At 38.5% G+C, this 16,475-nt stretch overlaps 1 protein-coding gene across 3 annotated transcripts in view; it reads right to left on the bottom strand.

Moving 5' to 3' along the window:
• dync2h1 (dynein cytoplasmic 2 heavy chain 1) overlaps positions 1-13,666 on the bottom strand; it is a 123,340-nt gene extending 109,674 nt beyond the window's left edge. Inside the window, exons 1-17 of one of the 3 annotated variants that reach the window (XM_087850941.1) lie at positions 13,616-13,666; positions 12,687-12,890; positions 11,806-11,979; positions 11,534-11,672; positions 11,201-11,319; positions 10,721-10,865; positions 10,200-10,345; positions 9,696-9,782; positions 8,921-9,055; positions 7,364-7,477; positions 7,152-7,263; positions 4,024-4,148; positions 2,541-2,716; positions 2,087-2,282; positions 902-997; positions 417-578; positions 176-274 (exon numbers count right to left, since the gene is read on the bottom strand). In XM_087850941.1, coding sequence (XP_087707067.1) covers positions 176-274; positions 417-578; positions 902-997; positions 2,087-2,282; positions 2,541-2,716; positions 4,024-4,148; positions 7,152-7,263; positions 7,364-7,477; positions 8,921-9,055; positions 9,696-9,782; positions 10,200-10,345; positions 10,721-10,865; positions 11,201-11,319; positions 11,534-11,672; positions 11,806-11,979; positions 12,687-12,869 — 2,208 coding nt within the window. In that variant the 5' untranslated portion in view covers positions 12,870-12,890; positions 13,616-13,666. Of the gene's footprint in view, positions 1-175; positions 275-416; positions 579-901; positions 998-2,086; positions 2,283-2,540; positions 2,717-4,023; positions 4,149-7,151; positions 7,264-7,363; positions 7,478-8,920; positions 9,056-9,695; positions 9,783-10,199; positions 10,346-10,720; positions 10,866-11,200; positions 11,320-11,533; positions 11,673-11,805; positions 11,980-12,686; positions 12,891-13,537 lie in introns of all 3 variants that reach the window. The other 2 variants (XM_087850940.1, XM_087850942.1) reach the window with 2 other exon arrangements.
• Between the last annotated feature and the right edge of the window lie 2,809 nt (positions 13,667-16,475).

The following is a 16,475-nucleotide window of genomic DNA, read 5'->3' as shown; positions in this document are numbered from 1 at the left end:
AATGTCATGCTGAAAACATGGAGACATATTTACTTCCGTCTTTTTAATTTTTTTATTTACTATTATAGCCAAATCAATGCAACTATTTTTTTTTTTATATTTTATGCACAAAATAAAAATCCTATTAGGCAAAACATCTGCAACACATTCCATCCAAGACATCTCCAGTCAATACCTGAGCCTCCAGAGTGGCAAAACCAGCACGGAGCTCCTGAAGACCATCCTTCCATCGCTGCTGATGTCTCAGTAGGTCAACATTCATCAGTGTCACGACCTAAAAAATGTACCCACAGATACGGAGAAGAACAAAGAGAATAGTAAGACTTTTGCTACTTATTCCAATTTGAATGGGGAAGTGTTGTTGCAAAGAACTGTACTAAAGGCCAAAAATTTAAATACTGTGTCTCTGCTAGCACCTTCTCAATGAAGTCAGTGTGCCATTTTCGTAACTTCCTGTTTTCGGTGGAGAGTTTTTCAGCAGCAGCCTGCAGCTTGCTAATGTAGACTTCTAACTCTTTGGGGTTGTCCCAGGTGATCTGCAGCTTACTTCCTGTTTTCTTTGACTGAGAACGAGGATTCTTAAAAAGACAAGCAGACCGATTATCTCCAGGTCAAGACACAAAATCGCTATATATATATATATCGCTGTATATATATATATCGCTATATATATATATATATATATATCGCTGTATATATATATATCGCTATATATATATATATATATATATATCGCTATATATATATATATATATATATATATATCGCTATATATATATATATATATAGCGATATATTAGGTACTGGCAACTCATCAACTTTGACTCTTATAACATTACACATAGAAAAAGAATAAATACAATTTGTGTTATAAAACAATACTTTCAAACGTGTGCTGTACCTTAATGACATGCTCAAAGGCCAGGGCAAGATTTAGCATCATAGGTCTCTGAGAGGGAATCATCTGCTGGTCAATGGTGTTGTAGAAATGAGCAACCTATGAAAACAGTAATACGTAACAATACGAGCATGAAAAAAGCAATAGATATACATACAGATATACACAGATACACCCTGGCTACTACATTAGGAATACATGCTCAACTGCTCTTTAACAAAAATATCTAATCAGCCAATCACATGGCACCACCAAGTCTGAATCTGAGCGTTTCAGAAACTGCTGATCTGCTGGGATTTTCCTTCACAACCATCTCTAGGGTTTACAGAGACTGGTCTAAAAAAAGAGAAAACACCAGCAAGCAAACTAAAAAGGCCTTGTTGATGATAGCGGTCAGAGGAGAATGGTCAGACTAATTCCGGAAGGCAACAGGAACTCAAATAACTATTTGTTACCACCAAGGTATGCAGAAGAGTATCTCTGAACACAAATCACACCAAACCTTGTTGCTATATTGGGCTTTACTAACAGAAGAGCATTCTGCACGCCATTCCTGTCAGGTAGTAGCAGGAAATTGAAACTAAAATTCTCATGGGTTCAACAAGACTGGACAATAGAAGATTAGAAAAAGCATTCCCAGGTCTGATGAATCTCAATTTCTGCTGCAACATCCAGATGACAGAGTCAGTATTTGGTGTAAACAACATGAAAACATGGCTCTATCCTGCTTTATATCAGTGGTTCAGGCCGGTGGTGCTGGTGTAGTGGTGTGATGGTCCGAAGGATATGTTCTTGCCACACTTAGGCCCCATATTAAATACTGATCATCATTTAAATGGTTCTGCCAGAGGTTTTCCCCTATTAAAAGGGAATTCTTCCTTCCCACTGTCACCAAAGTGCTTGCTCATTTGGGGTCACCTGACCTGATTGTTGTGGGGGAAGGGGGTTGTACTTTACAACATAAAGTGCCTTGAGGCAACTGCTGTTGTGATTTGGCACTTTATAAACTGTACTCAAATGGCCTCCACAATTACCAGATCTCAATCCAACAGAGCACCTTTTTGGGGCAATGGGCAAACTCAGGATGTAACTCAGGACTTCCTACGCGTAACAACTGAAGTGGCAACTGAATGTATATAAATAAATTAGGAAAGAAAAAATATTGCATGTCTTAGCTTCCGCTCTCACCTGTTTTAGGACAATGGCTTGTCTGTAGAATTTATCTGCAGTATTAGCAGCCAGTTGTATCTTGGCTGGGATGGAAAAGCCCAGGGCAGAGAGCTGCCTGACCTCCCTGAGCAGACTGACTAGTCTGTCTGAGTACTGAATCTTGAGTCTGCCATCATCATGGTCCAGCTCCATCACACGGTTACTGGCCTGAAGACTATACAGGGTGTGAGAATAGAGAAGTGCAAAATGTGACATCCATTCAAGCCAATATTCGTTCCACTCTGGGTATTTTAAATGATTAAATAAAAAATACAAAAAAGCAGCATACAATTGCAAAAGGATTTAATAACACTGTAGAATTGCATGCCTCTTTCAAACTTGTATATTAATGACCAACATATTCTTCTGTGATGCTTCAATTGAAGATTTTCATTTCTAGGATTTTGTAACCTAAGGTCGAAATATTACAGACCTGATCCCTGACTTTGGGTCAGTCAGCTCAGAAAGTATATCTCTTGACCAGTCCTCAAACTGCTCTTGTTCATAGGCCCTCAGAATCTCCAGCAGGTCATCACAGAAATGCAGGAACCCTTTGAGCCCAGAGAGATCTGAAAGCAGAGCCTCAGCTATGCGGACAGAGTCTTCCACCTATTGTAAGAATGAAAGACATGAAAATAAAATACATTTTCTTTTGACTGTCATAGAAATTATTTTGTATTTGACATATTAGAAACAAAAAAACCTGCAAATGTAACAGTTGTTTTATAGCACTGTACAAAAGTCTTGAGCACTCTACATTTATTTATATCTTGCTTTCAAGAATGAGACTGTCTCAAAACTTTTTAAAGTGGTCTTGAGCAATTGTTCTTCAGGCTTTCTGAATTTTTTCCAAAGTTTTTCTTTAAACATTAGCTGCTTTTTCACTCATTTTCAGTCCACTCCTTGTACCTGACCATTTTCAAAGTTTCTTTTTATGTTTTTAAGCTCCTAACACTGACCTATGACTTATTCCAGCATAAAAAAGGCACCTAACTAAATATATAAGCCAGCATTGTGTCTACATATGGGAGAAAACTTTATTTGCTATCTTTGGGCATTTTGAGGAAACTGGGCAATTTGAGGACTTGAATATTTTAGGAAATTCAAGAAGTTGAGGCCTAAAATTATCTACAGCACATCAACAGTATCTGAAAGTCTTGTCTTTAACAAATATGAAAAAATCCAGCAAAGAGCTGACACAGGAACTGAGATATGCATCTGGACTATCAAATGACCCAAATAACTTCTGAAGGCTCATCAGAAACGGTTTCAGTGAAAGGGTGGCTGTCAAAGGCCATTCTTAAGGAAGGGGAACAGGAAGAAACAGCCGAAATATGCCTCATTACACAAAATTAGACTGAAAATCAGAGGCAGGTCTTATGGAGCAATTAATCCAAATTTGAAAATGCTGCTTCACATTGCTTTTCATTGTCATCAGTATGTAAGGAGGAGGCCAGGAGGTAGATACAGCAGTAAGTGTCTACAGTAATCTGTAAAAAAACAGTGGAGGCAGCATTTCATCCAGCGAGGTTGAAAATATTGATTGAACTATGAATGCAGAAAAGTAAATGACCAAGAAATTGTTCATCATTAAAGCAAAAGTAAGTGGTGCATCACCAGCTTAAACACAGTACCTCATGTAAATCTTACATTTTGTTGGCATTTACAGTGTAGGGCCATAAAAGTTCCAGTAGCAATAATTTTTGACATTAATGTCGTGTCATAACAATAAAGTTGACCGAGAGGTTTTTTTAATGTCAGGTAAATCTATGAGTTGCCACTGACAGCCTGGGTTGCTGTGGAGAAGCCTGGGTTTGGTGCTATTTGGCCAGTAAGGCAGGGTTAGGAGAGGTGTGCTCGCATGTTGGTGCCATACTCTACATCGCCATTCTGGCAGCTGTAAATAAACCAGTCACCTTGTGTAGGAGCTGCCGCACCCAAACTATTTTGTTGACCACCTCAGGGAGGTTTCGGCCAATAAGAGGGCCAGACTTGTCACCAGGACTTCCATGGCAGCGAATCTCAAAGTCAGTTTTCAGACCTGAGAAAACCAACAGAAAAGAGGGGGGGTCAGAAATCAGAAGTGACAATTTATTACCACCTAGTTTCCCAAAAGAGAGAAGACATATTAGACATATTTTTTAACATATAACACTGAACTAATACCAGCATTCCTAGACACTTACCATACTGCTCTCAGGACATTCACTCTAACATCTATAGAATTTTATTGCCCTATTCAACCAAAATCATTTCTAAATTTATTTCTCCCAGCCTTACACAATAAAATCACCTGGTATGGACAATAACAATTTTAAAACAACGTTAATTCGGCATTCACTGTCACATGAAGAGGTGTCACATTCAAGGTGTTTGTATTATCCTCCAGTGTTTAGACAAATCACTGTAAAGTCAAAAACCGAGAAATAAATATATATATATATATATATACACACACATATATATATACACACACACATATATATATATATATATATATACACATATATATATGTATGTATATATATGTATGTATACATACATATATACATACATATATATACACATACATATATATATGTGTATGTATATATATATATATATATATATATATATATATATATATATATACATATATACATACACATGCATATATATATATATGTGTATGTATATATATATATATATATATACATACATATACATACAAAAAAAATTACCAATAATCATCCCACAGATGTAATATTATCTACAGCTACTCTTAGTTCCATTGATGTTAAGTTAGACTCTTTTTCTCCAATCGATCTTTCTGAGTTAACTTCAATAATTACTTCCTCCAAACCATCAACGTGTCTTTTAGACCCCATTCCTACAAAACTGCTCAAAGAAGTCCTGCCATTGATTAATTCTTCGATCTTATATATGATCAACCTATCTCTAATAATCGGCTATGTACCACAGGCCTTCAAGGTGGCTGCAGTTAAACCTTTACTCAAAAAGCCATCTCTAGACCCAGCAGTCTTAGCTAATTATAGGCCAATCTCCAACCTTCCTTTCATATCAAAAATCCTTGAAAGAGTAGTTGTCAAACAGCTAACAGATCATCTGCAGAGGAATGGTTTATTTGAAGAGTTTCAGTCAGGTTTCAGAGTTCATCACAGCACAGAAACAGCTTTAGTGAAGGTTACAAATGATCTTCTTATGGCCTCTGACAGTGGACTCATCTCTGTGCTTGTCCTTCTTGACCTTAGTGCAGCGTTCGATACTGTTGACCATAATATCCTGTTAGAGCGATTAGAACATGCTGTAGGTATTACAGGTATTGCACTGCAGTGGTTTGTATCATATCTATCTAATAGACTCCAATTTGTGCATGTAAATGGAGAGTCCTCTTCACACACTGAGGTTAATTATGGAGTTCCACAGGGTTCAGTGCTAGGACCAATTCTGTTTACATTATACATGCTTCCCCTAGGCAGCATCATTAGAAGACATAGCATACATTTTCACTGCTATGCAGATGACACCCAGCTCTATCTGTCCATGAAGCCAGATAACACACACCAATTAGTTAAACTGCAGGAATGTCTTAAAGACATAAAGACTTGGATGGCCACTAACTTTCTGCTTCTTAACTCAGATAAAACTGAGGTCATTGTACTCGGCGCTGAAAAGCTTAGAAATATGGTATCTAACCAGATTCTTACTCTGGATGGCATTACCTTGGCCTCCAGTAACACTGTGAGGAACCTTGGAGTCATTTTTGACCAGGATATGTCCTTCAACGCACATATTAAACAAATATGTAAGACTGCGTTCTTCCATTTGCGCAACATCTCTAAAATTAGAAATATCCTGTCTCAGAGTGATGCTGAAAAACTAGTTCATGCATTTATTACTTCCAGGCTGGACTACTGCAATTCATTATTATCAGGATGTCCAAAAAACTCACTGAAAAGCCTTCAGTTAATCCAAAATGCTGCAGCAAGAGTACTGACAGGGACTAGAAAGAGAGAGCATATTTCTCCTGTTTTGGCTTCCCTTCATTGGCTTCCTGTTAAATCCAGAATTGAATTCAAAATCCTGCTCCTCACATACAAGGTCTTAAATAATCAGGCCCCATCTTATCTTAATGACCTTGTAGTACCATATTACCCTATTAGAGCACTTCGCTCCCACTCTGCAGGCCTACTTGTTGTTCCTAGAGTATTTAAAAGTAGAATGGGAGGGAGAGCCTTCAGTTTTCAGGCCCCTCTTCTGTGGAACCAGCTTCCAGTTTGGATTCGGGAGACAGACACTATCTCTACTTTTAAGATTAGGCTTAAAACTTTCCTTTTGGCTGAAGCATATAGTTAGGGCTGGACCAGGTGACCCTGAATCCTCCCTTAGTTATGCTGCAATAGATGTAGGCTGCCGGGGGATTCCCATGATGCATTGAGTTTTTCCTTTCCAGTCACCTTTCTCACTCACTATGTGTTAATAGACCTCTCTGTATTGAATCATATCTGTTATTAATCTCTGTCTCTCTTCCACAGCATGTCTTTTATCTTGTCTTCCTTCTCTCACCCCAACCGGTCGCAGCAGATGGCCGCCCCTCCCTGAGCCTGGTTCTGCCGGAGGTTTCTTCCTGTTAAAAGGGAGTTTTTCCTTCCCACTGTCGCCAAAGTGCTTGCTCATAGGGGGTCATATGATTGTTGGGCTTTTCTCTGTATCTATGAAGCGCCTTGAGGCGACATTTGTTGTGATTTGGCGCTATATAAATAAAATTGAATTGAATTGAATTGAATATATATATATATGTATATATATATATATATATATATACACATACATATACATATACATACATATATATATACATATATGTATATATATATATATATATATATATATATATATATATATATATACATATACATACATACATATATATGCATACATATATATATATATATATATATATATATATATATATATATATATATATATATATATATATATATATATGTGTGTGTGTGTGTGTGTGTGCGCGTGCACTATGTACCCTTGTTGTCGTCTAGTAATCTCGCCAGTAGGGTCTCTCTCTCTGACTGGAGTTCTTTGCTGATGGTGGGACGTCTTATCAGCTCCTTATGTTTCAGAAATACCTGTAATAGCTGGGAAATAAATACACACAGGCAAATCCAGTAAGTTAACTCATCAGCGTACACCCACACAATATTTCACAGTCTGAGCTGAAGTGTGATGTTTCACTACCTGTTGTGGGTTGTCCTGTACATCAGCTATATAGCTCTTCAGTCTGCCAGCAACCTCCTGCTCTGATGGAGCCATTAGACGCTCAAACTGAGCCACTGCTGCTCTCCAAAGAGGCTATAAAAACACAAAATAATCAGAGTAAGCACTGATCGCTATTATTAATCCTCTGCACTTCATGATCACTGATGATGATCATTCCTTCTCTATCTATCTATTCCTGTCTCTGTCATTTCCTTCATTGATCAGCTTCTCAAAGTACTCTTTTCATCTTCTTAACACACTCCTGTCACTTTTAAATACATTCACAGCTCTATCTTTAACCATCCTAACCTGCTGCACATCCTTTCAAGCCAATCTAAAGAAAGCCCCTTTTATCTTCCTTAGCACCAAGCCTTACATACAATTCACTATAAGCTTTTTCATTTACCTGTCTACTATTCTTCTTCTTCTTGACAATCCCAATTTTTCTAGGATCTCTACTTCCTGCGGAAGCTGAGAAAAGCCCATCTCCCACCATCCATTCTCACCACCTTCTACAGAGAGAGAGCGTCCTGAGCAGCAGCATCACTGTCTAGTATGATAACTGCACCAAATTGGATCGCAATACCCTACAACAGATAGTGAGAACAGCTAAAAAGATCATTGGAGCCTCTCTTCCCTCCATCACAGACACTTATCGTAACCGCTGCATCTGCAAAGCCACCGCCATGTGGAGGACCCCACACACCCGTCACATACACTTTTCACCCTGCTGCCTTTTTGCAACAGGTACCGTAGCATTCAGGCCATCACTGCCAGACTGCGAAACAGTTTCTTCCCCCAGGTCGTCAGACTCCTGAACACTCAGTGACTGGACACACACACACACACACACCTTCATACACGTCACTACCAATCACTTATCGGCAGAATCTCATACACACACACACACACCTTCATACACCAAGTGACTTTTTGCACAATACTTAATCTTTTGCACATTTCTATTGCACTGTTTTGTGTCTATATCATCCTGTTCTGTTGGGTGTTGGACTGTCTTTATTTTTGGGTTTTGTTTTTTTTTTTAATTTATGCACATTGCACTTTATGTAATCCTTTGTTGATTGTCTGTTATATGTCATATGTAGCACCATGGTCTTGGAGGAACGTTGTCTCGTTTCACTGTGTATTGTACCACTGCACATGGCTGGAATGACAATAAAGCCACTTGACTTGACTTTTGTTGGACAACCTCTTTCTTTGAATAACTTCCTGTGCTTCCTCATTCCACCACCTAGTGTCTTTATCTACCTTCACTGGTTCTGAACACACTAAATATCTTCCTGGAATTTGGTTTCTATCACCAGTTCAGCTGTACTTTCCCAGCCATCTGGTAGCACGTCTCTGCCACACAGAGCCTATTCAGTGGTAAATGTGGTTTAAACTGTGATTCTTCAGAAGTGATAAATACCAATGATTCACTTAAACTGCTACTACTCGGTCTACCACAATCAACAACAGTTGCATACAGATGACAGAAACAAGATACACAGACACGTGAAGTTCTTTATATCTAACCTCTGTATAAGGGTTGTAATGCAGAGGGTTGAGCCCAGAGAATGGTTCGAAAACATGCTCTACAGTCAGAGCCTGTTGCTTCGCTCCTGGTAGCAAACACAGCAGCTTCTCATGAACCACACGTAGAGTCACAACCTGGAAAACATAAACAGAAAAGTGTACAGTGTGCACATCAGTGTCCAATATCCATTCTCACAAGAGTCACAAGAGTGAACAATATGACTTGTGACTTCTTAGTGTAGAGTAACAAACATCCATGTTCCATCCATGGAAAACAGGGCAGATAAAAAATAGTTGTCAGAAAAAAAGAAGAGGAAATAGGCATCTGTGTGTATGTGATAGTGGCTACATGTGTTTCAATTAATAAAACCTTTCTGAAATTAAAAACAAAAATAATCAAATACTCTATTTAATAACAGGTCTTCTTTATAAGAGACTGACAACTTAGGAAATGACAAAACTTAGGCCTGACTGTATTTTAACAAGAGCTCCAAAACAATTTTAATCTCTTTTACTGGCCTTACATTACACTTTTTTGTGTTCTGTTCTTCAGTAGAAAACATGCAAGGGAAAATTCCACTTTGAAAAATGTCACGTCTGAAAAAGTAGCAAGAAGGAAACTGATTATTAAAAGTGTGTCTGTAAGTTTCATTTAATCGCTGTATTCAAAGCAATCAACAAAGAGGTTGTGCAAGAACAAGCAAAACAAAACAAAAATTCTGCCTGTTCTAGTTAAAGTAAACAAGAAGTGTTCTGGAACAGAGCCACAGTTTACTTCATTCAATCTGTTTGCGAGGCATTGCAGGGTTTCCGGGGAGTGTTTGTTTCCCTTCCAGGGGTGGGGGGCATGTCTCTTCCACACCTGAGGAAAAAATAACAAAAATGATTTAACAGGTTTCCGGGACTGAACACAAATCATCTTCATCTGGCTTTTAATTCACAAAATTAAGAAACAGTATCTGTCAAATTTTACACACTATTTCCAGCTTGAAGAAAATAGATTTCTTACACCATTCAGTACATTTGGAGAGTATTCACAGCGCTTCACTTGTTCCATATTTTGTCACGTTACATCATTATTTTAAACTTGATTAAGTTCAGTTTTCACCTGAAGATTTCACAGACAATACCCCATAATGACAAAGTGACAAAAGTTTCTGTGAAATTTTAGCTGATTTATTAAAAATGTGTAACGTGACAAAATGTAGAACAAGTGAAGCCCTGTGAATATTTTCCAAAGGCACTGTTATTTTTTCTCATTTTCTGAAGCTTCCCGTACCTGTCCAGTTAAATGCTCACAGGCTACAACCCACTGTTCACAGATGGCAAAACCCGTTCTCAGGTTCTCTCTCACTAAAACAAATGGTTCCTCAAAGATTTTAAGACCACTCAGCTTCCTCTGGACAAATCTCCCCAGGGCCCCGCCTTGTACAGGTAGATATAAAGAAATGCAAAAAGAAGATTAAGAATACAGTTGCTACATGCATATGCGTATTAAAAAAAAAACCCAACAATTTAAAAAAGATTTCACAGGCACATAACAGGTATATTTGGCAACATATTATCCAAAACCCAGAGGCCTCGATAGTACGTCACTGCAATCTAAAGCATGTAAGCATTTTATTTTTGGCATAAAGTACGTAATTGCAGTGCGTAGCAAGTACAAAAAAGGACATTTGTTTCAGTTCCCAAAATATGGCCAATTATTACTTTGTAATATAAGGAATAACTAAGTACTGTCATTGGCAAATATTTTCTCTCATTTCCCTTTTTTGGTTTGTGTGTGTCTGAGAGTCCTACCGATGACATCCATGAGGCGGACCATGCGTGTCTCTGGGTAAGGGTCGTAATCAGTCTGCCTCCAAATGTCATCCAGAGCATCCCTGCTCTGTTCCACCAGATCCATAACATCAGACATAGACAGGCTATCGAGACCATCGTATTCCTGGTGGCAACACAAAGAGACCAGTGATCATTTTTAGTTTCCTCCCGGTGTGTTAACAGCTATGTAATAGTAACAAATTACTGTTGAAAACAGCACTTATACAGTGCTAAGCTTTAAAGATTTTAAATGTCTAAATTTGTCATATTGTAAATAACATTGCTTTACCAGCTTATTTATAGAATGATTGCTTAGTACAGTAACAGAATAGTTCTCATCTCATAGTTTAATTACCTTCCCCCCTTTGTACAAAAATTATATTTAGCATCATATAAATGTATTCATTTTTATTTGTATTCATTTTTTAAATGAGTAAGTCTTGATACATGCATTCATACCTTTTGTATTGGTTTGAAGTGCTCAGTGAAATGTTGAGCTCTTTCTCTCAAACTACTCTTCTCTGCAGACTCTGAGAGATCTGCCCAGTACTGGAACTCATCGCTGGGAGTCAGGATGCCTGCAGAGTGTAAGAAATATGATGTACAATGTCTAAAAGTCATAACGTAATCAGCGATACACAAAATGATATACACATACTCGCAAGATGTTTTACCACTCATAATGCATATGATTACATCGCTCCAAAGTCCAACAATTTAAAAAAACTATCATAACCATTCATTAACACCCTTTCTGCTAAAATATACTCTACAAACAATATGTGCGCATACCCACGACATCTTCCTCTGTGCGACCCTTCTTGGCAGAAGGTTGTGTCCCAGACTGGCGAACTACTGAACCCAGACCCAGCTCCAGCTCACTCAGGAGGCCAGCCAGTTTAGGGTCAAATGCAGAACGCCAACGCTCATCCTTGAGAGAACAAAAGGAAAGTTTAAAAAAAAAAAAACAAAGAAAAAAAAAACTTTCTTTCTTAGTCTAACTACAGGTAAAGATTTTTTATGTAACATATCTGGAACCCCTCAATGCACAGGGACAGACTCACCTTTAGCAGTACAGGTGCGAAAACCTGTCTGACAGCCTGATAGAGGGTGTTAATGGGAGACTCCAGCATGGATGAAACCAGAAGGCTGTGATGAAGGTTATCTTCTGTGATCACTGTGGGACGCAGCTTGAAGAACACCAGCACATTCTCTCTAGTCTCCCCCACAGCTTCAATCTGTGTCAAAGGATGGAGTTGTTTTTTTTTATTAAAAAGGCACTAAACCGTCAAGTCAACACATGGAAGGTAACTGTACAGAACATCAAATAACATTTTGTTATTCGCCCCTCCAATTAGCACCTCTGTGTCAGACAGAGACCACAGGTCAGAGCCAGAAAAAGGTGCCCACCCTAGGTTGCAAATTAGTTTTTGCCTCAAGTGGAGAAGTTCAAGTATATCGGATGTTGTTCACAAGTGAGGGGAGAGTGGAGCAGGACACTGACAGGCAGACTGGTGTGGTGTTGGCAGTGAGCAGACATTATACTGGTGGGCTGTGGTGAAGCGAGAGCTGAGCATGAAAGGAAAGTTGTTGCTTTACAGCTTTCCCTTTTATATAAGGACCAAAGTCTAATCAAACCATCTAGAGAGGGATGTCTAACATCTCTACTTCTGCTGCCTCTTTGATGAACACCCAGATAAGTTGGAGAAAGTGAATCATGTATAAAAAAAAACCCAAATCAATTTCTTTGTTAAGTTGATATTTAGAGATATAAATATTAATTGCATTAATATATTTATTGATAATTCGTTTTTAAATATTGATTAGATTTAAAAATGTTATAGATTTAAACACTGCATCAGTTCAACAACTATCGATGTGTAATGTGACCCTTAAGACAAATGGTTTTGCATTTTAATAACTTTTTTTTTTAAAGAAAACTTACCTTATTTGATAAGCGAAGGTCATTGTCATGTCTGCTGACAGATAAGACAAATTCATTTCCATCATCTAAGAAGTTATTGAGCTCGGGGCTGTCAGTCAGTGATGATGATGGCTTTAATCCATAGAAGTTTCCAGTTGTGGTCAGAATAAACTTCTTGCGGACATCATCTGAACCATGTGGCATCTTTCTGCTGGAACTAAAATACTGGCAGTGAGAAAGTAAAGACATCCACATATAGGGATAAATAATTGTAAAGGAATACGTCTTTAAAGAGTAAACAAAATTTTATTGCTTATCAAGCAAAGATCTTGAGACTAAATAAAAAAAAAAAACAATAATTAAAAGTAACCATAACGAGTGGCTTTGATATACATGGTTATTCAGGATAATCTCGCCTTTTTGCCGTTTTATCCAGCAAGAAATATGCCTTAATATCAAATACTATCAAACTAGAGACGTTACATTTCTATTTGAACAACCTAATGTTGGTAAACCCCCGAAACCTTTTACATTCACTGGTTCAGTGTCCAGCTAGAGGTTATTGGGTAGGATTTAGAGTCGCTGAACTGACCCAGTGCTGACATCCCTGCTAAATTAATAGCCGTTATCTCTGTGTTTGCGCTGAAACATCGTTAGCACATCAAACCACTAGCTTTTTTCGTTTTGTTTAAAATCAGACTTGTGCCTGGAGAGCAGCAGTACCAGGTTGTGGCAAAGGAATGGCCACGGGCAGAGTAAACCATCAGCTAATAGCTAACACTAGCTTTGCCTGTGTACATTAAAGTGCAGTGCATCAGTTCGCTGGCTCACTTTCGGCGCACAGTCAAGCTACAGAATATCTGGTTTTATACCGTTACGTCTCCAAAAGAAACCAAACTCCGAAAGCTTCTGAATGCTTAATCCATGGTTTGAAGTTTTAGCAAAATTACCCCTCTCTGTCTGTAAGGGAGTTCGCCAATGCTAGTGTCGTTGCCAGGTAACAACGACGAGCTTTTGTATCACGTGACACAGCTATTCCTACGTAGTTTTTATGCGGCATTTACGTATGCGGCCACATTAAATTAGATGTTTGTTTTGCTTTTGTTTACCACATAGAAATGTTAGAATGCAATAGTATTTATTGCCTTGTTACTTTAATAGTAGAGTAGTATATGCTTGCGATTCGGCTACTGTTTTAACGGCGACATTCCGGAAGCTACGCAAGCAGATTTAGATTTTCAAACTAAAAGACCACGATACAGTTTGTAAAATACTCGTAGTCTTATCAATCCGTGCAGCGAACTGAGCGAAACCGCGACGGCAGCTTCAAAGACAACAAAGCAGTGTAGTCCAGGAGTTAGCTGGAGATTGCAAAGCTCTTGTTATAGCGGACGTCGTCACAGTAGAAAAAGTGTAGGTTTTATATTAGCATTAGGAAATGGTCAGGTGGCCTATTGTGAGCCAGTGTGAGTTGCAGAGGTAAGAAACCTTAAATAAGCATGCTTCTGTGTAAGAATAATGTTGCAAAGGATTCAAAACAATAATGACGCGTTTATTAATCTTATTTAGTAAAGAAAGTGGGACAAATTGTAGACGTTAGGTGTATGCTGCCCCCCCCACGTTTGCTGTGTGCACTTTAATTTTCACACAATTTAATTTAAGAACAATGTAAGTAAGCTGTGTTAACTGAATCAGTATTGTTTTATCTAATGTGGCTAGCTTCTTCTTTAAGACAAAGGTTCCCTGCCAGACATAAATTACTCATCCTAGACTGACCATTTTCGGTCTTGGATAAGGAACTCATACTTGTAAACATGGCGAAAACCACTTCACAAATAGGGATTCCCTTCTGTAAGTAGTTTCGTTTCTTTCACTGACTCTGTGTTGATTCATTTGGCACACACTGTGCTCATATCGCGTTGCGCATTTACATCATGAATGAAGATATTGTTATATATGAAAGTAAATATGTTACAAAATTGCAACTTATCTTTAATGCTGAGAAGCTAGTAACACTGAAACACTGACAATCAAATCTGCGGTCACACATTTTCTCAAATCACTGTCTAAAGCAATCTTTTCCGTTATACGAGTTCAAGTCAATTTTGTGTTCAGTCTTCAATCACTCAGTTACTAATACAGCACGTGCAGAGACCCTAAAGTGGGACTGATGAATCAGGGTGGCAAGAGAGGAACTGTGGTACTATATGAGGATGTCAAGAATGACAAAGAAATATGTGAGTGTGGTACAGGACATATATGAGGACAGAGAGATAGTGGTGAGTGCCACAATATAAGTGACACATTGGTTTAAAGTGGGGATGGGACTACATCAAGGGCAGCTCTGAGCCCCTTCTTGTTTGTAGTAATGATGGACAGGTTGACATACACTACTAGTCAAAAGTTTGGACACACCTTCTAATTTAATGGTTTTTCTTTATTTTCATGGCTATTTACATTATAGATTCTCACTAAAGGCATCAAAACTATGAATGAATGAATACTGAATTTTGTAGTAAACAAAAAAAGTGTGAAATAACTCAAAGCATGTTTTATATTTTAGATTCTTCATAACTGCCACCCTTTGCTTTGATTACAGCTTTGAGTACTGGCATTCTCTCGATGAGCTTCATAAGGTAGTCACCTGAAATGGTTTTCCAACAGTTTTGAGGGAGTTCCCAGAGATGCTGAGCACTTGTTGACCCTTTTGCTTTCACTCTGTGGTCCATCTCATCCCAAACCATCTCGATCAGGTTTAGGTCTGGTGACTGTGGAGGTCAGACTATCTGGCGCAGCACTCCATCACTCTCCTTCTTGGTCAAATAGCCCTTACACAGCCTGGTGTGTTTGGGGTCATTGTCCTGTTGAAAAATAAATAGTGGTCCATCTAAACACAAAGCGGATGGGATGGCATGTTACTGCAGGATGCTGTGGTAGCCATGCTGGTTCAGTGTTCCTCAATTTTGAATAAATCTCCAACAGTGCTACCAGCAAAGCACCCCCACACCTGCTCCTCCATGCTTCATGGTGGGAACCATGCATATAGAGATCATCTGTTCATCTTTTCTGCGTTGCACAAAGACACGGTGGATGGAACCAAAGATCTCAAATTTGGACTCATTAGATCACTTCTGCACAACACAAATGATGGTCCCAAGCCCATTAAGAAGGCAAGAAATTCCACAAATGAACCCTGACAAGGCACACCTGTGAAGTGAAAACCATTTTAGATGACTACATCATGAAGCTCATTGAGAGAAGGGCAAGGGTTTGCAGTGCCGTCAACAAAGCAAAGGGTGGTTACTGTCAAGAATCTAAAATATAAGACATTTTTAGAGTTATCTTTTTTTTTCTTTGCTGCATAATCCCATATATCTTGCTTCATATATTATCTTCATCATCTGATATCGTCAGTATGCATCTACAATGTAGAAAGTAGTAAAAAAAAAGAAAAAAAACATTAAATGAGAAGGTGTGTCCAAACATTTGATTAATAGTGTATGAGGTCAGATGAGATCAAGCAGGAGTCTCTGTGAACTATGATGTTTGCAGATGACATTGTTATACGTAGTGAGAATAGGGAGCAGGTGGAAGACAACCTGGAGAGGGGGAGGCATGTGCTGGAGAGAAGACAAATGAAAGTCAGTAGAAGCAAGGCTGATTACATGTATGTGAATGAAAGAGAGACAGGTGGAAAGGTGGATCAAAGTCAGCCATCCAGTGCACAAGACGGGTGAAAAAGTGAGTGCAGACTGGGTGTGGCTGGAGATGAGTGTCAGGGGGTGATTTGTGACAGGAGGATAGCAGCAA

The sequence above is a fragment of the Neolamprologus brichardi genome, chromosome 14, assembly GCF_056152115.1.
Source record: "Neolamprologus brichardi isolate AB-2024 chromosome 14, ASM5615211v1, whole genome shotgun sequence".
NCBI classification, from domain to species: domain Eukaryota; kingdom Metazoa; phylum Chordata; class Actinopteri; order Cichliformes; family Cichlidae; genus Neolamprologus; species Neolamprologus brichardi.
This window is presented reverse-complemented; position numbering and strand designations above follow the sequence as displayed.